Below are 27,277 nucleotides of genomic sequence, written 5' to 3' on the forward strand. Positions count from 1 at the left end.
CAAATGATGACCGGATATCTAGAAGAACCGAGATGACTTGATCCACGTGGTTGTGATTATCTGGCCAGGTTCGATTTTGTGTGACCAAGGCTTACTTCAAGCGCAAGAAGCTCCTGATTCGGAGATATTTATTAGTCATGTCCACTGGTCGACATAAATACATGGCAAGTGTACATTGTTTGTAGAACAATTGAGTTCGTTGAATTTGTTTTTTTTTTAAAAAAAAAAACATGTAAAATAAAGCATTTAAATAATTTGAAAATTTGTTAGTGGGATTTCAAACTATTGAAAATCTAAAAGAATAATTAATGGGAAATTAAGTGAGAAAATGTCGATATAGAAAACTCCTTTTTACAGTTAGGTATCTGGCTAAATCGAACTTTCAACCTCTAAAAAACTGTTTAAAGACAAAACAATATAAATGAACACTCACAATGAATCAACGTTAACAATAATATTCAAAAACCCATTATAAAAAGGTACATCTTACAAAAATGGGAAATTGTCGAAGTAAAAGTGTTCTTCAAAATGACATATATTTTGTTTAAATGTAATTTTAATATAATTAAATAGATCAATCCATAAATAAGAAATTGGATTATGTGAGAGCGTGAAAATAGTGAGAAATAATTCAAGATGAAGTTAAAATAGAACCCGATACTTTAACTTCAAGCATCATAATATCAACATCCTTGTTTGCTACCACACTGCCCTAAAATCCCAAATTAAATTCTCAAGATTTGTAGTGGGGCTAAAAAAAAAGTAAAATAAGATGAAACAGAAAAATTAAATGAGAATAAAGGATTAACGGGTAAGTGAATTAAGAATTAGAGTTTTATAATGAGAATAAAAATTTAGAATGTAAAAACAAAAGGGAAAAATGAAATAAGAAGAAAAGATAGACAAGAAATGGGCGAATATGAAATAAAAAGGCAGAGTTAAAATACATGTAATAGAACTAAAGTCAATAATTATGGTTTTATACATGCATGTTTATATTCTTTAAGTAGATTATCTTAAACCATTTATATATTAGTTAGGTTGGATTAAGCTAAAAAAAGCTTCTTCTTTTTTTTTTTTTTTAAAAAAAAAAGCAAGTTGGTTTGCCTTTGCAAAACATCAACTAATGAGGTGAAGGGAAAAACACTACTTCTACATTTTTTTTTTTTAACGAAATACTATTTCCTTTACCTTTTTTATTCTAATAGCCTTATTTTGGCCACAAACTCTCAAAAAACCAGAATAACCTTTTCCACATCCTCCTTCAAAGAACACATCAAATCTGCAACCAAACAGCCCCTAAAACCACGGTAGTCCAGATAGATTGCTGCTCGTGCCCTTCACTGCATAATCTTCATTTCCGCTTATTTCTCCAATGGCCTCTCTAATGGCTTCCCAAACCCTTCTCCTCAGAACCCCAAACCCCACCCTCTATGCACCCCACTGCACTCCACTCCCCTCTTTCCATGTCTCCCTCCCCACCTTCTCTCCGGCCAAATCCCACCGCCTGCGCCTCCGCTTTCGCCGCGACGCAAAACTCGCAATCTCCGCCTCCACCACCACTCCCACAACTCCCTCACCGATTCCACTCGCACCGTGTCCGCAATTTTGTCTTCAGCTCTCGCAGTTTCCAAAGTATTCATCGCCAAAATCCAAGATATTTTTCTCAATTTGAAGCAAATTGATTTACTCCTAACCCCGAAGAGCTCGCTGCAATTCGTGACCTCCGGAGCAGCGTGGTCTGTGCGGTGGGACCGCTGTTTTTCGCCGCCGCTCGGACCGCCCCAGTGGCTACTTGAACACCCCACTCACGGTGGTCGCGGCGGGGATGGCCAAGTGGCTGGATATATACAGTGGTGTGTTGATGGTTAGGGTTTTGCTCAGTTGGTTCCCGAACATTCCATGGGACCGGCAACCGCTGTCGGCAATTCGGGACTTGTGCGATCCCTATTTGAATCTTTTCCGGAATATCATTCCGCCGGTGTTCGATACATTGGATGTCAGCCCCTTGTTGGCGTTTGCGGTTTGGGTACGCTTGGTTCAATTCTGAATAATAGTAGGGGAATGTATTGATGAAATTGCTGAGTGAAGTTTTTCTCATTTCAACTGAGAAATGTATTGGATTAAATCAACTGGGATTGTGATTTGTTGTCATCCTATGCTTATGTGGGTTGATTTTGGTAGAAGATATACCGATACTAGTTTTGGGCCAAACGTGTTACATTCATAGTTTACAGTATTGACTGTTGAATGAGATGACTGTGGAATGGGATTTCTATATTTTTTAATTGATATTTTAGTTCGATTTTGATACATGTCATGCTATTTAGTTTTTTGAATTCGATGAGCATAGGCCTGTGTGATTCTGTTATTGTTTTGGTTTTAATTTTCAATGTATGGTGCAGCTACACATATTTTGCCTGGTCGAGATATTTCTGCTGATTAGGTTATCCAAGTCTAATTTAGTAGTAGTTAATTATTTGAGTTATTTAGAATTTAGAAAATCTTCTTTCTTAGAATGTTCAATGTATGGTGCAGCTACACATATTTACCCAGGTTGAGATAGTTCTGCAATTAGGTTATTTAAGTCTAACTTAGTAGTAGTTAATTATTTGAGTTATTTAGAATATAGAAATCTTCTTCTTAGAAATATCTTATTGTATTCGACGATATTTCAAATATCGGAGTGGGGTGCGGGGCTCAACCACGCAAAGCTCGACCGTGCAAAAAATTGTTGATATATCGGTTATATTTTGGTATTTGTCAATCAAATTGAACCCTTAGCAACCACTGAGCCAAATATGCCCTTCGTTGTATATTGACAAATATTACTATATTTAATAGATTATAGTTTTAATACGAAAACATATATGTATCATCGTTTATTTTACATCATTGAATACATTTGAATTAAATATATTATAGTTTTAATATTAAATTTATTTTCAAGTTAAACATATATTATTATCAATGTCATAATGTTGTTGTCGAATAATATTTAATGTAACTTAATAATGAATGTACACTTACAAAATTCATATTTTTATTGACGCACATGATGTAATTATTGAATATAATAAATTACATCATACATATATCAATTTCTTTAATAGAACAATTTCAAAATGACTATTATTACTTCTTCTATCATTTTTTTTTTTTTTTTTTCCTAACATTTCCATGAGTTTTATTCAATTTTCATCTCATCGAAATTCTATGTCAAAATATCCATTGATATTTTCCGATATATCTGTAGGATCAAGTTACCGATATATTCATTAAAACCGATATTTTCATCCTTGATTGTAATAAATTCTTTTTTTTTTATTGGAAAATGAGTAAATATATTAAAAGCACCTAACAAAGGAGCACTAATGTACTCACAATATATACAAAGGATGCCTAGACTAGCCAAGAAGGAGATAACAAAAAATCCCTCACCTTACTTGGAGTTCTACCAAAGATTCCTTTTTCTTAATAGTGCCTTTTATGATTTTTTTTTTAAAAAAACTAAAATTTTCAATTTAAAGTTTATTTATAAAGTTTGTATAAGAAAGTTTCCATTTTCAAACAAGTCCCTTTATAAAAAAATAATTAATAAAATTCTGAAAGTATTTATTTTATTTTTTAATTTATCAAAATGTTTCTATTTTTAAAAGTCTCTATTTTCTCAAAGTTCCTATTTTTCTTTTAATTGAATTACTTGGAAGGTTAAAACCATTAGGGAAGAATTAAGATTCTAATTAGTTGTCATATAAATTAAGTATCTTTTGTGTTATTGTTTAGCGTTTGGGTTCAATTTTGGGAAGACTTGTGGTAGGGGATCCACTTCTATACTTTCAATTTCCAAATCTTTTTTGAGTTATGACACATAGAAATTAGAAATTCTCCTATTTCATCTATTCTTGCATCTCTTTTCCTTTTTCTTGGACCTTTAACTTGACATAACCTCATATTGATTTGGAGGTGAGGAATTTGAAAGACTTATGTTCTCTTTCTCATGTGCACCTGTCACCATCTATCCTTGATATGAGAGTTTGGTCATCATCTCTTTAGCCCATCTATTGCAAAATCTTTCCTTTAGTCCAATCCAATCTATTGGCTCATGTTCATTTCTATCCAACAAATTTCATATGGCAATCTAAAGTCTCATCCAAGGTCAAGGCCTTTGCATGGCTAGTGGTTAACAAGAAGGTCGACACCAGTTATCCACTATAGATGGGAAGACTTGACAAAGCCCTTGGTCTTGATTGTTGCATTATGTGCACAAGGAGTGGAGAATTGATTTATCATCTTTTTGAACACTATTTGATGACTTTGGGGTTGTGACACAGATTATTCAGACAAGTGAGGCTTGTTTAGGTTCCTCCTAGGAGTAGGACTGATATGATGATTAGTTCCTTTAGGGGTTTGGGGGGTACAATTAGAGGCGAAATGTATGACAAATTGCTTACCTCACTTTAATTTGGATAATATAGTAGAAAAGAAATGCAAGGATCTTTAAGGATATGTTGAGATAATATGACAAAAAAAAAAATATATCGGAGAATTGATTTATCATCTTTTTTATACTATCTGATGACTTTGGGGTTATGACATTTGACTATTTAAGCCTCGTTTGGGATATTTTCTTGTTTTTTTGTTATAGCTGGAAGTTGAAGCTTAAGTCACAATTTTTAAAGGGTAATATTGGTATTGTAAAGTTTTATTAAACATGAAAGAACTTTTTACATAAGCCAAAATAGAGCTTCTACAAGAAGCAATATTTTTCTAGTTTCCATATTAAGCTTTTTTATAAGTAATAATTTCCTTGAACAAAATTAGCCAAACGGGTATAGAAGCCCTTATTGAGCTTAAAAAAAGAACTTTTAACTTCTCAGAAGTCGATCCAAATAGGGCCTCATACTAGTGGTCCTTGTGTGTGTGGGAGTACACTTAGAAGCAAAATCCTATGATAAAGAAATGCAAGGGTTTTTAAGCACAAGTGGGGATAATATGGTGGGAAAGAATTGCACGGATTTTTTAGGACAAGTGGAGACCTATAGGGTTGATATGTGACCTGATTTATTTTTTTTCCAAACTTATTCATTTAATTTTTTTCTTTTTTTTTTATAGGTAAATTTTTTTGTCTTCATTGGAAATTGAACCGAAACCTCCCATAAATCCACTCCAACCTTTATCACTTGAGCCAGGCCTTAAGGGCTTATTCATCTGTTGTTTTGATTAGAGTTTGTATATTTAGGAAGGACTCCTCATCCTTTACATGTATTTTTAAATCTTTATTAATTAATATTTTATTTCTGATAAAAAAGAATTTATCCGGTGTTTGGGTTTTCTAAAGCCAAACACCGGATAAATTCTTTTTTATCAGAAATAAAATATTAATTAATAAAGATTTTCTTTCTTTTTTATCTTCTTCTTCTTTTCTCACTTTCACTTTTTTATTTTTTATTTTTTCTGCTGCCATGACTTGAACTACTTGTACCCTTCTTTAAATCCTAAAAGAGTGAAACCTTAGCCAACTCTGTTTTATTGTGGACAAACTACCTTAGGGTTGTTCTACATCAAACAACTTATTCATTTCTAGCATATGATTGCTACAGTTTGTGCTTACCACTATGGTTTATGTTCTTCTTGTCCCCCCTCTTCCGTATGCAAGCATTCACTTGCTGGTGTTAGAATAAGTTTTCTGTGTGCTTGTTCAATCATATTCATAACCTGTCAACTAATATGTGATCTCTTGGCTATGCATCTAGAGCATTCAATTTGCTTATGCTCAAGTGGGATTTTTTTTTTTTTTAATTTTTTCTTTATGTGTGTATTCAACCATCCTATAAGCTGTCAAATTTTATATGACTTATGTTGAATATAATGTATTTATAGTATATAACCTTTCCTTGTTAATATAGGATACATGTATGGTAGTTAGGACTCCTAGCCTTGTATATATATATATTTCTCAATTGTAAGTAGATTATTACATTAATGAGAATTAAGGTTTTCTTCTTTCTCTCTCTCTCAACATGGTATCAGAGCCAAGGAAGAAAACCTAATTCTTTCTTGTTTCCCGTGTCATCAACTCCGGGAAACCTTCCGGTGACCGTGTTTCATTCCGGTCACCTTCCCCATCTTCCAATACTTTCCGGTCATTCGGATCGTCGACAGAAACTACTCACCGCCGGCGAACTTTTCCGGCGAATTTTCCGGCGAGCTTTTCCGGCGACGTATTTTTCCGACACCGACTATACCAGAAGGAGCGCCTGGAGGAGATCTACAACTTTTGTGAAGGCACCGGCACCAAAATCCCATCCACGCGCCGTCCACGCGCAAATTTCCGGCCGGCGACTGAATCTCACGCGCCGGCGCGTGAGGGCGCGTGAGGCCTTTTCCGGCGACGCGCCTCCTCCTCCAGCTTCGCCTGACGCCGACCAGCCTCCCATACCACTCTGTCACGCCCCAAGACCCACTCCAAGGGCGTGACGGTCATTTCACACCTCAAACCCGAAGGCTTAAAGTATAATCTGACCCAAACAATCATATTGTAACTGGATGTTACCAATTACCAAATACCTGTTCAGAGTAGCAGAACAAAATCTAAAATCCTCAAATTCAATTTCCAAATAACTTCCAAATATCAAATGATCCAAATGAACATAAACTAACAGTTAAAACAAAATCCAACATAAAATCCTAAGTCAAATTCTAATGATGACTATTCCTCAGCCTAGCCATCACTCCTCACCCGAACTAAGAGTACCTGAAAAATTTTCAACAATTGGGAATGAGCTCACAGCCCAATAAGGAATATTAATGCAATTCATGGATCAAATATTTTCATTTCAAATAGGAGATATCATCATTTTTTTTTCTCATCAAATATCAGAGTTTTCAACAATACTAATATATTCAAAATTCAACCAACCATTTTCATATCAAATTCAAACACTTTCACATAAGGTTCAATCAAATCCATTCAATTTTCATTACTCTGGTTATCAAATATCAAATGCCCAGTTAGGTGGGACTTTTCAAATGGGTGGCTAGCCTCAAATTGTTCCTGGTGGACGGAACCAAACACTACTAGTATGCAGGTTACGCCGTTCTCTATATGGCTTGAAACAATCTCCTCGAGCATGGTTTAGCCGTTTTAGTTCTGTTGTTCAAGAGTTTGGCATGCTTCGCAGTACAACAGACCATTCAGTTTTCTATCATCATAACTCTTTGGGGCAGTGTATTTATCTGGTTGTTTATGTGGACGACATCGTCATTACAGGCAGTGATCAGGATGGTATTCAGAAACTAAAGCAACACCTTTTTACCCACTTTCAGACCAAAGACTTGGGGAAACTCAAGTATTTCTTGGGAATTGAGATAGCTCAATCCAGTTCTGCTGTGGTCCTTTCCCAAAGGAAGTATGCTTTAGACATCCTGGAAGAAACTGGTATGTTAGACTGTAAACCGGTAGACACACCTATGGATCCGAATGTCAAACTTGTACCAGGACAGGGGGAGCCTTTAGGAGACCCCGGGAGATATCGACGGCTCGTAGGTAAATTGAACTATCTCACCATTACTCGTCCAGACATTTCTTTTCCTGTGAGTGTTGTTAGTCAATTCCTACAGTCACCATGTGATAGCCATTGGGATGCTGTAATCCGCATTCTTCGATATATCAAAAGTACACCAGGCCAAGGTGTGTTGTACGAGAACAGAGGTCATACTCAGGTTGTTGGTTACACAGATGCAGATTGGGCTGGCTCACCCACAGATAGACGTTCCACTTCAGGGTACTGTGTTTTTATTGGAGGTAATCTAATATCTTGGAAGAGTAAGAAACAAGATGTAGTGGCCAGATCTAGCGCTGAAGCCGAGTATCGAGCTATGGCTTTGGCAACATGTGAACTCATATGGTTGAGACATCTTCTTCTAGAGTTGAGATTTGGAAAGGATGAACAGATGAAACTCATATGTGATAACCAGGCCGCATTACATATTGCATCCAATCCAGTCTTTCATGAAAGGACCAACATATTGAAGTTGACTGTCATTTCATTAGAGAGAAGATCGCATCAGGATGTGTTGCTACAAGTTTTGTTAATTCAAATGATCAACTAGCTGACATCTTCACTAAATCTCTCAGAGGTCCTAGGATTAAATATATTTGTAACAAGCTTGGTGCATATGACGTATATGCTCCAGCTTGAGGGGGAGTGTTGAATATAATGTATTTATAGTATATAACCTTTCCTTGTTAATATAGGATACATGTATGGTAGTTAGGACTCCTAGCCTTGTATATATATATATTTCTCAATTGTAAGTAGATTATTACATTAATGAGAATTAAGGTTTTTCTTCTTTCTCTCTCTCTCAACAACTTACAATGATTCCCTGCATGTTCTCTCTTTTGCAATTATTTGTTGTTTGTCCCTCCTACTTTGAAATTGACTCTTGGATGGTGCCCAAGTATGGATATTATAATTGCAGTAAAGTGGCAGTGAGTACACTTTGTCTTGGTCTACAGTCTACTAAAGGATCCTCCAATGCTCTAGTTTTGTGTTAACCATTCTCCAGTGTTGCTGCTTAACTAACTCCATTGACAAACAAATTACAGAATGGATCTTCATTGTTTCTTGTATACAAAGCTAAGAGATACTATCAATGAAGAAAGAGAAGAGGTGTGGAAAAAGATGAGATTTCTGTCAAGTAAAAGTTAAACTAAACCCCAATCCCAAGTACACCTCAACAAAAATCAAATGTGGTCAGCTAGAGAAGCTGCTATCCTCAGGGAAAGCTCACTGACCCAGTCAAAACAGATCAGGCTCAAGATATGCCTGCAAACTTCTTGGTCCCTAAGGCCTTGGGGGAAGTCAAAGATGACATAGGCTCCGAACTGATAGGTGTTGTAGATTAGAATCGTTATTTAGAATTATATTAACATACAAGGATCACCTCCCATGCAATAAAATTAAATCATGAAATGATCTGTAAAATTTTAAATGTAAGAATGGGTTTTAAAAAGAGGCTTAGTAAGTCTGGTCTGAAAAATAGCTTCTCATCATTAAAAATTATAAGAAAAGTTGAGTAGGGAGATTTTATCTATCTATAATTTTAGCTTTCATATATGGCAATTTATCATGTTCCTTCCTTTTGTTCCTTCTTTATTCTCTTTAGACAGCATAAGGCATTGCTTGAAGGGGAGTTAAATGTCTCCTCAGTGAAGTGAAATTGGAATCTTGATGAGCTGCTTTCAGAATTTTTTAGACGATTAGTCATGCTAAGCACAGGCTAGAGAGACCGACTTATTTGTGTTCACCGTCAACACTCCATTATGGAGTAAATAAATTGTTCAAAAGGACTGGAGATATGAATTGGTGACATTAAATAGTTGTTCAGGTTTTAGATTTGGTAAATAGTGACAAAATCTCTCCATATGCCAACGAGAGGTGTTTTACTCATTGAGAGGTTGAAACTGATGTTTCTTGGGCTGGGGAAGAAGGGAAAAAATGGTAGTGCATACGTATGATAGGAGTAAAAAAAGGATGTTTTAGACAGGCTGAAAAAAGAATATGTTACTAGTTGAAGTTGGGTGTGAAAATGATGCCAAGTGTCTATAACAAGGAACATGATGTTTGGCAGAAACAAACAAATATTGGAATGCTATTGCTTAAAAGAGGCAAGGAGTCAAATATGGCGATTTGGCAAGAAATGATCTTTGGGCCTTTCTTCTCTCTATGATATCATGTGAATTACTATAGTGAAAGTTTCCAGTCCTCTTGGTCTCTCTTACAGCCTATGCATGCATTTGGAGTAGTTGTATCATTGTATGCAATTGTAAGCTATTATTCCTTGATTATGTTTGAAATTTCTTATGAGTTAAATTATGACATAATCCTATTTATGTTGCATAGATATTATTATTACTAAGCTTATCTAGTTGTGTCTATAACACTTTCTGCCTGTGTCTCTGAGGATGAAAATTGCTCCGTAGGATACAAGTTGGGGGAAGTCTCACATCATTTCATTCTCCGAATTTGCTGGTTGTCCGGTTGTCGAACAAATTCTTTCTTTGTCATAGCCCTTCCAGTATTGGAGATGGCACTGTGCCGGTAATGAATAGGAAGAAAAGATGTGCTCCCATCATTTCACATCATTTTATTAATTCTTTCTTCATTTGTTCCCAGAAAATTTGGGAAAGAAAAAGTACAAATAAAGGAAAATAAAAAATAAATTTAAAATTAATAAATTATTTTTATATTCTAGTTTAAATTCATGTTATTTTATTTAATTTTTTTATAATTTAAAAATATTTAAATTTTTAATTAATTTTATTTTTTATGATTTTTTTTCTAGGATAAACTTATTTTTTTTTTAAAGTTATGTTTAGTTTTGGGAAATGTAAGAAAAAGAAAATAGAAATAAAAAATGGAAGGGAGGTCAATGCCAACAAAAATAAGAAATAAATATAAAGTTAATAAAATGTTTTTATATGTTTTTTAAAATTTGTTTCACTCACTATTTTTTTATTGTATAAAAATTAAATAATTTTAAAATACATATATTTTTAATTATATTTGATTTTTTTTTTCATATTTTTTATATTAGAATAATCATGAGAAAATTATTTTTTTAAATTTTTTTTCTTTTGTTAATACTTTTGGGAACTGGAAATAACGGTAGAGATACAACATATGGCTTTTTCTCAGTTTCCTCTTCCTTCCCTCTCAAAATGTGTGGTTAGCTCCTGTTCTTCTTCTGAGCCATAAGAGGAGTGCTGTCCAACTTTTTCCATCCACGTTCCCCCATTGTTTTCTGATTTGCGTCTGTTTCTTTCTTCTTGCGTCAAGCAGTGTGTACAAACAGTACAAGATTTTCTCTGTTTAGTCCCACTATATGCGAAATGACACCATTTTGATTTCCGAGTTTCTTCCTCTCCATTTATTATGGCATGTTTCCTTCTCAAACCAGTGAAAGAAAATAGGAAACAAAAATGAAAAATATAAATTATTTTAAAATTTTTATTTATTTAAATTTTCTCCATAAAAGTTAAATAATTGAAAATTATGTAATTTTTTTTAATAAATTTAATTATATTTAATATATATATATATATTATATTAAAACCAATAATGAGAATATCATTTTTTTTAATAATTTTTTTTTTCTAGTATTTTCGAGAACAAACATAGCATTTATCTTTGCTCCGTTTCTCCCATCTCTGCCATTAAATAAAAAACAGTTCTATTTGATCTCTGATGCAACTATTTTTTGCATTATTTTCCTAAGTGGAATTAAGTTTGTAAATTATTTTGAAAACCATAGTGTAAAATCCACTTATTGATGCATACATATAAGATGATGTGTCTGATCCGAGGTGGCAAAAATGAAATTTTGAAAATGCATTGCTTTCCACAAGGTATATAAAGAAAAACACCGTGGTCTATCTAACAGCAAGACACGTGTCTCCTTTATATTCATAAATTTTTATATTCATTTGTATTCCCTTTGATGTCGGTTCTTAAAGAATGTCTCCTTGAAACCTTTACTAGGAATAACCTTTAACGTAAAACCCTAATAAACAAAAAATAATATAATATTCTTTCTATGACTTGATTATAAAGATTGTTTTGTTAAAAACTTAATCAATAAAATCTAATGAAACAAAACTTAATTGGAGAAAAAAAATATAGTGTATTAACATTCATGTTACCATGCTCTCCCTCGTGTAAACGAGATTATACTTTTTCTAGTATTGTCAGTAAATCCTAATGAAATGAAGCTTGAACTAAGGAAGAATAAGGAAAAAAAAGTATAATATATTATCCACGGTACTATGCTTTCCCTCATGTAAACAAGATTATGCTTTTTATAACATGTCAACTTGAAAATCTTTGAACTTTTTCATTTCAATGCTATCTTAACTATTTCAATACAAAAATAGTAATGATTTCATGAATAGATCTTTATATGGTGAACATAAATAATAATGCGTGACTCTTGAATATGTCAGTTTATAAATCTTAACCATACACATTCATAGTTTGTTTAAAAAATTATGAATTTTTGGATGATTTAATGAGATGGCTATCATTGATTATTTGATTGATGTCTATGACATGGCAATATTACCATATGTAAATATATAACCAATTTGAAATTGAATTTTATTCTTAAAAATAAGTTTTGGAAAATATAACTAAACAAACTCATATTTTCTTTTCATTTTTAAAAATGGGTGAAAATAATTCTTACTTATTCTCTAAAAATTATTCTCTATTTCACTTTATTTTAAAAAATTGTTTTTAGAGAACAACGACTAAACGTTATTAAAAATTTTCAAAAACAATTTTTTTTATCTTTAAAAGAGAAAACTACATTTAAATCACATGGTCCAACATACCCTTGACTATTTTGGCAATACATAAATCAAAGAAAATAGTATGGATATGTGTTAAAATCCATGCATGATAAAACAAGTAATTTGATGTTTAAACATAAATCCAAAGCAACAAGCTCCATCAAAACAAACAATAAATGGAAATTCAACAAATTGGAATTGCTTTTAATTTCTTTTACAACTATATTCGAAAAGAAATTTTCAAAAAATCACATAAAATCTTATTGAGCCATAAGAACACAAAATTTAGAGTTTAGTTTGATACAAGGGGTGTTTGTTAGACTAACCCCCACAAAATCTAGGCCATGTTTGATTTTGGAAAATTTGAGGAAAACATGAGAAAAAAAATAAAAAAATAAAAAAGTATCAATCACATCAATCTCTTTCAATCCCAAACTAATAGTAATTGATCCCAAAGTAGTATCAATCATCAATCCCTTGGAGGATCTTTTACAAAATTAATTACCAAAGTACGATCTCGCTCTAGTCTCTACGCTATTATCAGTTCATATCAAAACTGCTTGATGAGACACCTCTGGAATATTTCAATGGTTTCTCCACATTTTCTCTCTCAAACCCAGTGACAAGGAAAAAAGAGTAAAAAATGAGATAAACAATAGGGAAAGTTGTGTTTTCGGATGTCCATTTTCCAATAATATTATCTTCAAAACCATTGGGATGACGGTTTGTGAGCTATTTGGGTAACTTGTCCCACCTGTCCCTATTGGGATGGGTATGAGTAGGTGATAATTTGGGATAGATGAGTTTAGGAAAAATTTCAAAAGCCGAATCGTGTTCAAGGCGGGATGGGTTTTGTATTGCCTCACCCTAACCCGACTACCCCTCCAAGTTATTTTCAAATTTTATAAAATATCAAACAACTCCCTATTATAAATAGTTTCTTTTTTCACATTTGCCCTAAATTAGCCATTGCTCTCCTTCTATTGGTTTCTCTCATCTTTGCATATTGTCACTTTCTACTTCAAGTTTTAAAAATCCGTCTTCAAGTTTTAGAAATCCATCTTTAAGATGAATACAAGAAGAGTAGCACAATCAAGAAACATAAAAACTCTTTTCTTCAAGTTTTAGAAATCCATCTTTTAAGATGAACACAAAAAGAATAGCACAATCAAGAAACATAGAAACTCTTTTCTCTTCTTTAATTAGGAGTGGAATCATAACAATGATCGACTCCGTTGCAATAGTGACAACTTCGATATTCATCAAGTACCAAAGTCTTCAAAATCTCCATTTCAAGCCCTCTCCTCTTTTGAAGGCTTGGGATTTGATTTGGTTTTCAACCTTCTCTTAAAATTTTTGTAGTGGTTTTTGCTTTTTCAAAAAGGTGTACAAGCATGAAGATTGTGAATTTGTTCATTGGGAATTTTGTGGATTGATGTAATGTTGTTAGTTTTGGGAAAATCATCCCCCTATCCAAATAGAAATACATATCTGGTTGGCACATGCGATGTCAGATTTATTTTATTTTTATTTTTTCAACGAAAATGGATACTCGTCAAAATGTCCTTATTTTTTAAAATGGAAATGGATACTCGTCAAAATGTCTTAGCTCGGGATTGAAATGTGGATAAGGAAAGATTATATAATTGGGAGATAGGGTTGCTATGTTCTAAATCTACCATATTGTGACCCCTATGAAAAACATTAGAAGCCTTAAAAGAGACAAAAATACTATTGGTGTTTTTACCATATGAGGAGAGCTCCTATTTATACACTTATGAATCTCTTTATAATCCTTACAATTTCTTATAAATCTAGAATTTTATATACAATATATACATACAACCTATTTTATACAAGACACCTAAAAGACTCTTTAAGAATTCTTTACAATACTCCACCAAACTCTTGAGACTCTTCCCATTTATCCTTATAATTTTAAAATGTTCTATATACAAAATATATACAAGCCACTCACAAGAGTTTGTGAGAAATTTTAAGAACACTCCACACAATTCTACATAGACTCAACCGATTGGATGGACCGATTTTGGCCTAAGTCCTTACCAATGGGTTTTCCCCTAGTAGGCTGGGTTTCTAATAAGCTTTGTTTTTCTCACCTTATCATATATGCTGGGCTGAGTTCAATTGGATTTTTATTTTTATTCACTCATCATGTGAAGTGGACTAGTCAATAGTCAGTTCGCTGCATTAGCATGATACCTTGTCTTTAATAGATAAAATATTATATTATAATAAATTAGTAAAATATCATCTTATACCCTCATATATTATTACTTGGAAATTAAGTATTATATTTTATTATCCGATGAAATTAAAATATTGATATCTTTACATTTCATTTCTATCATAATTTAGTTTTAATATTGAAGATAAAATATAAAATATTTTTAGAGTTTTTAATTATTTATGTACATTTTAAACCTATTTTTTTAAATTTATTTTAATTTTAATAATATATAAAATTTATATTTATGATCTCATGTAGGATTGTACAACCATCCTCTCAACTAATGAATTGTGGTTTCATAATTTTTTCACTTCAATGATTTGTCCAATTTTGAATTTTTGCAATTATTCACATTGATGGTCTTGTGGAAACAAGAATTAAAATATTAAAAATTATAGAAATATTTATGACTGGATTATAAAAATATCGAAAATATAAGATGAAAATTTGGATGAAAAATATTAGTGGGAATTCGACTACCTTTTCATACAAGTGTGTTGAAAAATCGATGCAAAATGGCGTGAAAAATTTCTACCTCGGTAAAAGGAAAACAAACCATTTTTGCATGGCAGATTTCATTCCAAGCACCATTTGATGCCCAAAGACTTGCATCCATGCATGGGAAGGTCTTTTCTTGGACTCAAGGAGTTTCCACTTCTTAGAAAGTTAAAAGCTTAATTTAAAAACTTTTTAAATATTAGAATTAGATTTTATTTTTAAAAGTCAAAGAAAATATTTTTTAAAAAGTAATTGTTACTATTTCTCTTTCAACTGGCATAATAGCCATACAAAAAAGATGATCGGAAGGGAAAAAAAAGGACAAAGAAAGTAAAAAGAAAAAAAGATTTGAAATCCGTAAATTATTTTTATGTATTACTTTACACTTATTTCACTTATTTTTAATCTTTTTATAAATAAATTAAATATATATATATATATATATTTCGAACTAATTTTAATTATATATAATTTTTTTTTATATATTTTTCATAATACAATGAAATATGAGAAAATTATTTTTGCTTAGTATTTTTTTTCTTAGTAGTGAGAGGTAGTGGAGGAATTTACCAATGTTTCTGAGGTGCACATTACCAATGGAGGAAATTTTCATTTCCGCTAGGGTAGTGATGTATTGGGCTCTCTATTCCCTTGTTAGGTGATACAGGCCCAAGATACGAATGGTCCTTTAATCACCACTATCACATATGGCCCAATATAAACCCATCTCTGAAAGAATACAAATCCTCTCTCTATATTCGTCTCCGGAATAAAACCCTGTCTTTGTACTGCCCGGAGCTTCACCAACTGCAAATCGTTGTTCCTTTCTCTCCGGCATCCCAGGTACGTGTCTTACTCCGGTAGCTCACTCTGATTTCAACACAATTTTCAAAATTGCCCATCGTTTTTCTTTCTTTTTCTCCAACTAGCATCTACTTGCGATCTCTGACAATTTCTCAAATCGGCATCTCGCTGCGTTTTCTCAGGCCTAGGTCTCCTCCGTCTTTTCTCTCTGCGAATTTAACAAAACTATGCCCCCTTTCTCTCACTGAGATTCCCACAAAACGGAAGTTTAGGTGCGATTTCTCGCTTTCCCGCTCTACAAAGCAGCGAAAATTAGTTGCATTGAAGTGTGGATGAAAATTTTTCACAATGTTGTTGGAAACTATCTGTGTGGTTTGGGATTTAAAGAATGAGGAGTTTAAAATATGTACAATTTTTCATAAGTTCCACTATAATTGATTTTCTAGTTCATTTTCCCCATTTTCCTACCTTATTTTGAGATCCAATAGAGTTTCTGAGGCGAAAACTATTCGAAATGGAAATAACTATTTGCTTAGGCAATGACAATTTTAAAAAATTTAAAGCTTGAAAATGATTGGTGATTTTTTTTTTTTTTTCTGAGGTACTGGTTGTCGTATTGAAAAGAGAAGAATTGGGCATCTGCTTTGTAGCCTTGAAGTATAATCATCAGCTTCAACTTTTGCTACTGAGAATTCTAGTTTCTTGTTGTATATATATATATTATGAGTTTTACAATATAGGGTTTTTTTTTTTGGGAATAATAGGGATAATAGGCTGTGGTTCTCCAACATTTTTTTCTGGGGCTTGAGAAGGTGCACTCTGTTACTTTGGGAGCATAAAGGCTTCATTTGAACCTGCATGTTTATGACCATATATGCACTCTATTTTCTGAGGAAGATGGAGGCACCAGTGTTGTAGTCATGAGATAGTATTACTGTTATGAATCAGTGTAATGACTTCCATACTCTATTGTTGCTGATTTTATTGGTATTTTTATAGAGATTGGGTGTTGGGAGAGTTCACCATTTAAGGTTTATCTGGCACATAATATTGCTTTTAAAGTTATTGTTGTTGAGTGACCAAGTGGGAGAGTGTAACTAGGAGCAAGTGTCTGATTTTGGAGAACAGGGATTAAGATTTGAGGTGACCAAGTGTAGCAAAAATATAGCTTTTTGTTTGGTTTTAGGGAACTCAGAGTAGTTACTGGCATGAGCTGTACTGGTTGATTAAGGAAAGGAGTTAAATTTGTAGAGTTTCACAAAGTTTTCTATTAAGTGAGGTTTGGATACACTTTCTGTTTCCTCTCTCTCTCTCTCTTTTTCTTTTTCTTTTTTTTTTTTAATTAATTAATTAATTTATTAAAAAATAATAATAATAGTAGAAGCACTCTTATATAAAATGTGGCAACATATAAATGGTAGGGACTTAACTTATGTTCTTAAAAACTGTTATCAAAATTTTGAAATTTTGAGGTAGTAAAAGTTTTTAATACTTTTATTTTAATTTTTTTTTTAAATTCTTAAAAATCATTATCTTTTTTAAGGTATCTCCAGTATTTACATAAGAGTATATGTTAGGTTTTTTTTTTTTTTTTTTTTTTTTTTTTTTTTTTTTTTTTTTTTTAAGTTTTAAAAATAGGAAATGTAGCCAAACACCACCTTAGCCAGTGCCATGGACATACAAAACTAGTATGAAGTTAGCCTACTCTCGGTCTGTTTAGACATTTTAACGTATTTAGGAGCAAGAATCCCTAGACCAGTGTGGCTATTTAATCTACATAATTCCCTCCTCCAGTTGGAGGCTTAGATTGGCAAATCAAGCTGATGGTCTTGCAAGGAGGGTGTAAATATACAATGGTTCAATTTTTTGGGTGTTTCAAATTCAGGATATGCCTGTCAGTATTGCTCAGAAATTAACAATTGGTTGCATTTATGTTGATTGGGAAACGAGCAAGGTCATTTATAATGATGGAGAGCCAGGTGATCTAGCAGGGCATAAAGACATGATTTAACATGATTCTCTCGACTCTGTATTTACTTGCTATAAATACTTACCTATCACTGCTGATTCTTTTGATTCTTTTTTTACAACCCATGAACATTTTAAGGATACTTTCTTTTTATTTTGAAGATAATGATCATCCTTTCATGTCCTGTGTATTCCAGATTTCTTATGTATCATACAGGCAAGCTCAGGTTTCAACTAAATTGAGGATAACATATCTTTCAGTCTTTGGTGAACTTCAGCAGCATTGTTACTGGGGGGATCTGTCCCATGTGGCTAAATCATGTTATCAAAATTTTGAAGTTCTTTAAGACAGTATTCTGACTTGCACCAATTCATAGCAGTTTCCTGTGTAGAAGCCTTTGAAATCAAAGGATTCTACTCATTCTCACAGCGTTGAAAAGGTTGAGTCTAATAATGCAGACAGCTTCTCTTCTTCACCCAGTTTTTTGCTTCTCTAACAGGTCTCTCTCTCTCTCTCTCTCTCTCTATCTCTATCTCTCTATCTCTATCTCTATCTCTCTTTCTCTCCAGACACACACATGCAGTGTCTCTGTGCTATCATGCCTACATATGTGAAATATTTTTCTCATCTGTATCTTTGACTTTTCTTTTGAAGGGCAAACAAAGTTGATGGGTGGATGAAGAGGAAAACATCTAATTTGAGTCCATTCTTAGGAAGAGTCAGCTTCACTGGAAAATCTCAGACTTGTAAGTTTCACATCCCTGTCCAAAGAACCAGGTTGTTTTCAATTCCTAGTGCAGATGATGGCCATCCATCTGTCTCAGTGTCTGAAGAAAACTCAGACACAAACCATGCATTCAATCATGAAGAAGAGTCCTTGTTGAGCAAATGGTCGCCTCCCAGGTACCTATGGAGGGGATTATCTGTGTTTATCATGGCAGGGCAGGTAATTATTAGGATCCTGACGGGCAAAGTCCACTGGGTGAATACTCTACAACAGCTGGAGAGAGTTGGGCCGAGATCAGTGGGTGTCTGTATCTTAACTGCAGCCTTTGTTGGTATGGCCTTCACCATACAATTCGTTAGAGAATTCACCAGATTAGGATTAAACCGATCTGTTGGTGGGGTATTAGCTTTAGCCTTCTCAAGGGAGCTGAGTCCAGTTGTGACATCAATAGTGGTTGCAGGGCGTATTGGAAGTGCATTTGCAGCAGAGTTGGGAACGATGCAGGTTTCTGAGCAAACCGACACACTAAGAGTTCTAGGCACAAACCCTGTGGACTATCTTGTCACACCTAGGGTGATTGCTTCTTGTATTGCTCTACCATTTTTGACACTCTTGTGTTTCACAGTAGGGATGGCATCAAGTGCACTTCTAGCTGACAGTGTTTATGGGATTAGCATCAACATCATACTGGATTCTGCTCAGAGAGCTCTTAATTCATGGGACATAATAAGCGCAATGATCAAGTCAATGGCTTTTGGCGGGATCATATCTACTGTAAGCTGTGCATGGGGAGTAACTACCATGGGAGGTGCCAAAGGAGTTGGGGAATCAACTACTTCAGCTGTGGTTATCTCTCTTGTTGGTATCTTTATTGCTGATTTTGCACTCTCTTATTGCTTCTTTCAAGGGGCCGGAGATGCACTGAAGAATTGTGTATAATCTGTCTTTTTCTTTGTTAGCTATTGATTTTTCTATGTTGTCGATTTTTTTCTTTTTACAAACGGTATTAACAGATTAAAGATAAGATAACCAAGATGCGAGCTTTGATGAACTTTGGCTGTTCAACACTCCCTTTGGGTCTTGATCTCTACATTTATTCATATATACCTTGATTTGTCACTTCTATTGCAATGATCAATCCTCTTTTAGGCGTTGGATAAAAAAAGGGCAGGAGCTTAACCTGCTTGTGTCACATTAACCCGTTTTATTCTGGATTCTAACATGCAATGCAATTACACATCAAAGTTGTACCATGGGTGATATTCTGGCAACCTTGTAATGTCAATCACCTTATAAGATTCAAGCTTCCCATGAAGAAAGGGGTGGAGTTTCTGAGTCCTTCCAGGTAGGCAAGTTGGCTCCATATCTGTCACCCTTGACAGCATCTACTGAAGCAATGGCTTCCAGTTCAGCCATTTCTTCCGGTGTTAGTTTCACTGACAAAGCCCCCATATTCTGGTTGAGGTTTTCAATCTTGGTGGTTCCTGGTATGGGACATACGTCGCTCCCTTGGTGATGGACCCAGGCCAGTGCTAGCTGCGATGGGGTGCATTCCTTCCTTGCCGCAATTTTATTAACTCGCTCAAATATGTTACTATTGTCCTTTAGATTCTCAGGGCGGAACCTTGGTAGATCCTGCAGTACATGAAATTCATGTAAGTACTTCAACAATACAGAACACAGCTACAGTTTTTGAACGTAAAGACAGTATAATGGAGAAGAGTATTCGTTCCAACTTAAAGACAAATTAGTAGCTACAGAATATTGGTTATTTGGAGACCAGTGGAACAGAGAATATTGGTTATTTGGAGACGAGTGGAACAGAAATTAAACTAATCAAAATTTGGTATGAGAAACCGGAACACGACACAAGGGTCCATGGTGCCAGCGACCTTGGTTCGACTCCTGGTGGGAATCTTCCTTCACTTGAATTTCTTACTCAAGTGCATTTTTTGTCTTCCCTTTTAAGCAAAATTTCACATATTCATTGATGGTGATGGGTAATGCAATGTTAGTCGTGTGGACAAACCTTTCTGTAGTCATCCTGTGACAAGTTCTCAACCAGCTTCGGTCCTGAAGAAAAGAAACCCCTCCCCAGTGGGCTATATGCAACAATCCCAATTCCAAGTTCTCTGACCAAACAACAAACATGAGGAGTTACGAATCTAGATTTTCAAACACTTCTTAAACAGCTTTTTCAGTCTCCATAGATGCTTCACCTGCAAGTAGGAACTATGTCTTCCTCTACATCTCTTGACCACAAGGACCACTCCAACTGCACAGCTGATATGGGATGGACTGCATGTGCTCTTCTGATTGTTGAAGCAGAGGCCTCACTCAGACCTATGTACTTTATTTTACCCTCTTCAACAAGTTTCTTCATTTCTCCCATCTTCAAAAAAAGACATGAAGTTATGACAGATAGCTTGTTACTAAAACCAAGGTTGTATATATGTCATAGAATGGAGAATTTTCAAAACTTATATTAACCATGCTACAGTGTTACAACATATTGTCATTGTACTAAACCAAATTACACGACTGTTGGAATATTGCAGTTTAATTTAGGGGCTTACTGCAGCTTGATTTAAGGGATTGTTCTTGAATGCATATCAAAGCTAGAAAAACATGCCAGACCTCTTTCTACCGTTGGCCTTCATTGTTGAGTCTACTTTGTCTCTTCCTCTCTTTGTGAGATATGGTAGAGGAGTTTTAAAAAGGATATGAAGAGAGCTCTAAAGGGCAATAATGGATGGTGATCCAAGGGGATAATCCAAATAGTTAGATCACTACAAGAAACTCAATGGAACGAATTTCCTTGAGAGGTCTCAATCTGCAAAGAGAGTTGAGGCCTTCATTGATGTGGATTAGGCTAGGAGTGTTATTGATTGTTGATCAACATCTAGTTATTATACATTTGTTAAAGAGAATTTGGTGAATCAGAGAAGCAAAAAACAGTCACTGATGGCTAGGTTTACCGTGGAAGTAGAGTTTAGATCTATGGCACAAGGGATACGGGAACTTATGAGACTAATGTCATAGGATGCTTCAAATAAGACTCCCCATGGGTTTATATAGAGCATAGGAAGCTTCTGGAGACTCTTGGATTCATCTACACTGAGCCATTGGTGGGAAGAGTGTGGAAGGTTCTGGAAATGCTTAGAGATGTCCACACATCTCTACACTATGGTGGAAGGCATGGGAGGAGTTCAGGGTTTTCTAAAGAATTCTAGGAATCTCTTGATTATTCTTGTATATAGGTTTGTACATAGAATTGTGTAGAGTATTCTAGAATCTTCTTGATTTGTAAGGAACCCTTCAAGGTTTTAGAGAGTTCTATTGGTACTTATAAATAGGTGAGACCCTCATTTGGCTAAGACACCACCCAAATCACTTCCCAACCAAGTAAGTGAGTTCTCAAAGCACTTGTAAAGCTTCCTTGAGCAATAAAGCTTCCATTATTTAAAAGTTGCCTACTACGGCTTTTAGAGCTTCCGAGTCGTGAGCGTCTTAGCCTAGCAAGTTAAGCATTGGGAGTAAGGTTGACTTAACAAGATCAAGTGTCTTGACTTGTCTAAGTACCACACAAGCTTAGGAAAAAACTAAGTTCGTGACACTAAGGATTCTTCTTAAAGAGTTACAGGTGAATGTTAAAATGTTCATGAGACTATATTGTGACAACAAGGTAGTTATTAGCATTGCTCATAATTCCGTACACCATGATCATACAAAGCATGTGGAAGTTGATCAACATTTTATCCAAGGACCAACTAGCACATACTTTTATTAAAGGTGTCACAAGCCTTATGTTTGGAAGTATTAGTAGCAAGCTTATAGTATTTTATTATTCTTCTCCCTCTCATGAGAGGTTATGTCATGGAACAATGAAAGGGATGATTGAATAGTTATAGGCTTTTAGAATGAACTCAATTTAATGACTTAAAGGGATTTCAATATTTCAATTTAATAAACTATTATGACTTAATAACTTAAGTCATTAAGCAAATTAATCATGCTAGGTAAAATAACTTAATATTATAATTTAAAGAAAAAAATTAAATATTAAGTTAAAATAATTAATTTATTTTAAGTCTCAAATCTCTTTTGCCACATTTGTTCATATCTAGTGGGAGTTTATTTTACAACCATGAATATATATACATATAAAACCTTTTTTTAGGGTTAATATTTTGTAGTTATTTTATATATCTATGATACTTTTAATATGAATGTGTAACAAAAAAATTTATTGTTGATTATTAATTAATGAAGGTAAATATTAATTAAACTCAATAAGAAGTAAATATGTTAATTTGATGATTTAGAAAAAATAAATTAAATTAACTTTATCAAACAATCTTAATGGTTAAAGTTAAAATTAAGTAATAAGTTTCAAGTGAATAATTTAATTTAAAATCAACTTAAATCATTAAATAAAAAGTATTAGTGACTTTAAGAATAATTTAACTTAAAATTAACTTAAGTCATTAAGTAAAAAATAATAAGGGCCTGTTTGGTTGTTGTTTTCAAGAACTGTTTTTAGTTCTTGAAAACAAAAAAAATACTAAAAACCTGTTTGATAGAGTAAGTAGTTTTTATTTTTATTGTTCCCCGTGTTCTTAAAATGACTCTTCTTAGAAAACAAAAAAATGTTGTTTCCCTTATATTTTTAACTATTTAGAGAACAAAAAAAGGCATTAGAGAATAGGTTCTTCTCTCTATGCTTTTCTTCTCCCTGTTCTCACCTTTCCTCAGTGGTTTCTCCTCTAGCTTAGTGGTTTCTCCTCTAGCACAATGGTTTCTCCTCCAATAAATGAATTATGCATATAAAAATTAATTATATATTTATAATATCAAATTAATTGAAGAAAACACTTTATTAATTGAAAAAAAACAACATCCAAATATATTTTTTTTGTTTTACTTGCTTTAAAAACCTTTTTATTAATTCAATAAAAAATGTTTTTCTTTTTGTTTTTCAAAATAAAAACTATTTTCTAGAATTCAATTCTCAAACATATAATACCAAAAATTGTTCTTAAAAACTGTTTTCAAGAATAGTTTTCAAAAACAATAACCAAACAGACCCTAAGTTTTTCCAAACTCCTCAATAATAATTTAACTTGAAGCATTAAATAATAAATATTAAATTTGATGAACACCCTTAAAACTCTAAACACCTGTCCTATTCATAAACTTTTATCTATTCATTTATTATGATAGGATTGCATGCTTTTACTTTTTATATAGCATAGTTTTCAAAATTAATTTGTTGGGGATATTTTTTGAAAAGGAAACAGTTTATGAGAATTGTTTTTAAAAACAGTTGTTGTTCTTTGATGTTTATAGAATAAAAGTATATTTATGAATTTGAATTATTCTTAACATATTTTCCAAGTTTTCAGTTATTTTTTTATTTATTATTTTTAATGTTTGATTTTTAATCATTTTTCATATTTGTATAATTATTTTTTGAAATGGATCTTAGAAAATAAGTGAAAATAATTGAAAACAACTATTTTCAAAGAATAAAAAACTAGACTTTGTTTGGCAATTTTTCTTAAAACAATTTTCTATTCTTTAGAAAAAAAAGAAAAAGAAAATATGTTTGAAAACTATAAAATAGAAATAGTTTTCCATTCTTAAAAACAAAAAAATATGGTTTTTTTTAAGAGAACATTTTCTAGTTGTTTTTCCAAGGAGTACTATTTTAAAAAATGATTATATAAATATAAAGAATGATTAAAAATAAAATATTACACATAAAAATTATTTTTAAAACATATTTAAAAATATAGAAAATAGATTAAAAATATTTGAAGTTTTTAAATTGACTTTTTCCTACAAAATATTATAAAAAAATTTCAAAAATTATTTTCTAAAACTATTTTAAAAATATATACTTCCTAAACAAAGTTCAGCTATCTATTTTTCTGGTTATCAACATGATTGATAGTTTTGATGAAAACTCAATTTGAAGAAAATAAATGAGAATTGAGTGGTATCTTTTGTCAAAACATGTTTCATAATCCAAGTACATTTTTGGTCATTTCACCTCTTTCCTTTGCATTATTTAAAACCTCATTCCAAATTTCCAACTATTAAAATCCTTCACAAGGTAATTTTTCATGCAAAAAAAAAAAAAAAAAAAAAGGAAAAAACGAAAGAAAAACCAAAGCAAAAACCAGAAACAGAAACAAAACAAAACAAAACAAAAGCAAAAAAAGAAAAGAAAAATCTGATTGCGGTTGGGAAAAGAAAGGATGGGATGGCAAAAATGTTCAAACCGTGACTTCAATGGGCAGGCGAGTGTCGACGCGATGCTGATAATAAAGATCGATGCAGTCAACTTGCAGCCTCCTCAAGCTGCCCTCGCATGCTGCTCTTACATGCCCAGGCTCCCGCACACTTCCCTCTCGCCATTCGAAAAACTTATCCCAAATTTAGTACCCACTTCAGCTCTGCCTCTCATCCCTCCCTCCAGAGCCTGCAGCCCATAATCCTAGCATCCAGTATCAAAACTCCGGCTAAAAATAAAAACCAAACATCCATCAATAATAGAGAGAAGAAGGACCTTGCCCAGAAGGGTTTCGTTGGTGAAGGGGCCATAGCTGTTGGAGGTGTCGAGAAATGTGACGCCGGCATCGATGGCTTGGTGAATGAGTTCGATCATCTGGGGTTGGGGCTTGGGAGGGCCGTAGAAGGCGGACATGCCCATACAACCTAACCCTTGTGCTGATACCTCCAGGCCTTGTGAACCCAGCTTCATCCTCTTCACCATCACCATCTGGAGAGCCAATGGAAGAGAGACACTGTTTGCACTGGCCACCAAGGAGTACAAGGCTGCAAACACACTGTGTCTTTTGTCCCAGTATATTCATTTCAGGCTGGCACGCACCACCTTATTTCATAGCTTAACAACTAACCCTTTTATTGCCATTTATAATTTTTTTTTCTTTAAAAAATTTAAGTTAGAAGCCTAGACTTCTTTTTGTACTGAAATCGAAATTGCCAATTTAGGCTTGGATTTTTTTTCTATTTTAAAATTTAATTAAAAAAATATTAAATTACAAATTATAATTGAAATATAAAATTATGTACTTTAATTATAAAAAATTTATATATTTGAACTTAAGGAATAAGTATTATTTTAATAAAGATAAATTGATAAATATAATAATAAATAAATATTTTATTTATCAATAAATTAATTACCTTAAAATAATAAAGTTATATGACATATAAATAAAATACAAAATTATATAATTTATTAATTTAAGTTATATCATATGATGTACCTGTTTGTTACGGTTAGAGAGGGGCAACAAAAAAAAAAAAAAAAAGACAATTATATATTGGTTCCCTCTTTATGGAGGCATGTGATATTCAATATATATATATATATATTATGTAAATGTTTAATGAGTAATTTTTTTTTTTTTTTTTTGTGATTTTGATGAAACTATTAAAATTGCATTTTATAGTAGACTTTTTCTAATTAATTTCATTAATTAATTTTGAAATGTATCTTCAAGGCATATATGTCGTGTGTATACAAATAATATATATGTTTATTAAGTAAAATTATAAACATATTGTGGACCCCGCATTTCGGCTCAATGCGTTTCCCACTCGATGGCGAGTTCGCTTTTTAATTGAAAAATTGATTTTATTTATTGTTTAAAAAAAAATGACTTGGAGTCGCCACTTATTTTTGTTTTATTTTTAAAGGGTAAACAAAATAAGAAAGAAAAACCCTAAGTGCGACTCCTTACTTTGGAAAAGGTGATCTACGAAAAAAACCGGATAGGGTTCGGGGGTCAGGTTACTTATCGGGAAGGTACGGTAAAAAACCGTAGCACCCCTCTAAGTCCCTAAAGTCGGGTCTCTACTAATAAAGTGAAGCAATCATGGCAATCGATGAGGAAATCAATGAATATCCTGGATGATCATGCACATACGAGAATCGGAACATATATAGTGAAGTATCAGAATGAGAGTGATGCATACCTGGGCCACGAACGAGCAATGCGCTATCATAAGAATGAGATCAGTGTATAATAATGAACACAAAATATATCACATGCGTCACCAAATAGAAATTAAAATTGTTTAAGAGAAAACTGGATTTTTGAATTTTATTTGAAAATTGGAATCTTAGAGATTATTTTGAGAATTAGATTCTTAGGAATTATATGTAAGAAATGAGAACTTTTTTAGAAATTATATTTGAAAGAAAATTGGGATTTTGAAGAATTATTTGAAGGTTCGGGATTTTTAAGAAAAATTAAGTTACAAAAATTGAGATTATGGGAGTTAAATTTCGAAAGGGATCAGAATCATAAGCTATTTGAGGCGTAGAAATTATGAAAGTTGATGCGTAAAAATGGAAAATCTTAGAAATCATTCGAAGGCAGAATTTATAAAAATAATGAATAAGATGATAATAATAATGATAATAATAAGTAGTGGGGTAAATACGAGAATTGGAGCATGGGAAACGGGAAATTAAGTTCGGAAATAGGACAATTGGAATTTCAAATAGCTAAATTTAGGAATCGGAATTTTGAAGAATTAGACTCTACTGATTGAAATTTTTAAGAGAAATAAATGGATAAGTATGGAGTAATATTATTGATTTATCAGAACGATACTTGGGCGGATGAATAG

General features: G+C 33.0%; 1 protein-coding gene and 2 pseudogenes across 3 annotated transcripts; 2 read left to right on the forward strand and 1 right to left on the reverse strand.

Moving 5' to 3' along the window:
* Positions 1-161: 161 nt before the first annotated feature.
* LOC117915248 lies at positions 162-2,286 on the forward strand (annotated as a pseudogene).
* A 13,570-nt stretch (positions 2,287-15,856) lies between these two features.
* LOC117915082 (protein TRIGALACTOSYLDIACYLGLYCEROL 1, chloroplastic-like) lies at positions 15,857-19,669 on the forward strand. Of its 3 annotated transcripts, none has more exons than XM_034830648.1 (4): positions 15,857-15,950; positions 16,094-16,183; positions 18,077-18,379; positions 18,535-19,669. In XM_034830648.1, the coding sequence occupies exons 3-4, from the start codon at positions 18,333-18,335 to the stop codon at positions 19,544-19,546; spliced, it is 1,059 nt and encodes a 352-aa protein (XP_034686539.1). In that variant the 5' UTR covers positions 15,857-15,950; positions 16,094-16,183; positions 18,077-18,332; the 3' UTR covers positions 19,547-19,669. The 3 variants fall into 3 exon arrangements, with proteins under 3 accessions (XP_034686539.1, XP_034686541.1, XP_034686540.1); XM_034830650.1 differs by having other exon boundaries at positions 18,097-18,379; XM_034830649.1 differs by lacking the exon at positions 16,094-16,183 and having other exon boundaries at positions 15,871-15,950.
* Positions 19,670-19,691: 22 nt separating this feature from the next.
* On the reverse strand, positions 19,692-25,429 carry LOC117915086 (annotated as a pseudogene).
* Between the last annotated feature and the right edge of the window lie 1,848 nt (positions 25,430-27,277).

Source organism: Vitis riparia, chromosome 5 (genome assembly GCF_004353265.1).
Source record: "Vitis riparia cultivar Riparia Gloire de Montpellier isolate 1030 chromosome 5, EGFV_Vit.rip_1.0, whole genome shotgun sequence".
Classification (NCBI taxonomy): Eukaryota; Viridiplantae; Streptophyta; class Magnoliopsida; order Vitales; family Vitaceae; genus Vitis; species Vitis riparia.

Coding starts and splice junctions, on each gene's coding strand:
- LOC117915082 (XM_034830648.1), top strand. CDS start 18,333: ATGCAGACAGCTTCTCTTCTTCACCCAGTTTTTTGCTTCTCTAACAG. Junction 18,380..18,534: donor GTTTTTTGCTTCTCTAACAG/GTCTCTCTCTCT, acceptor TTTCTTTTGAAG/GGCAAACAAAGTTGATGGGT.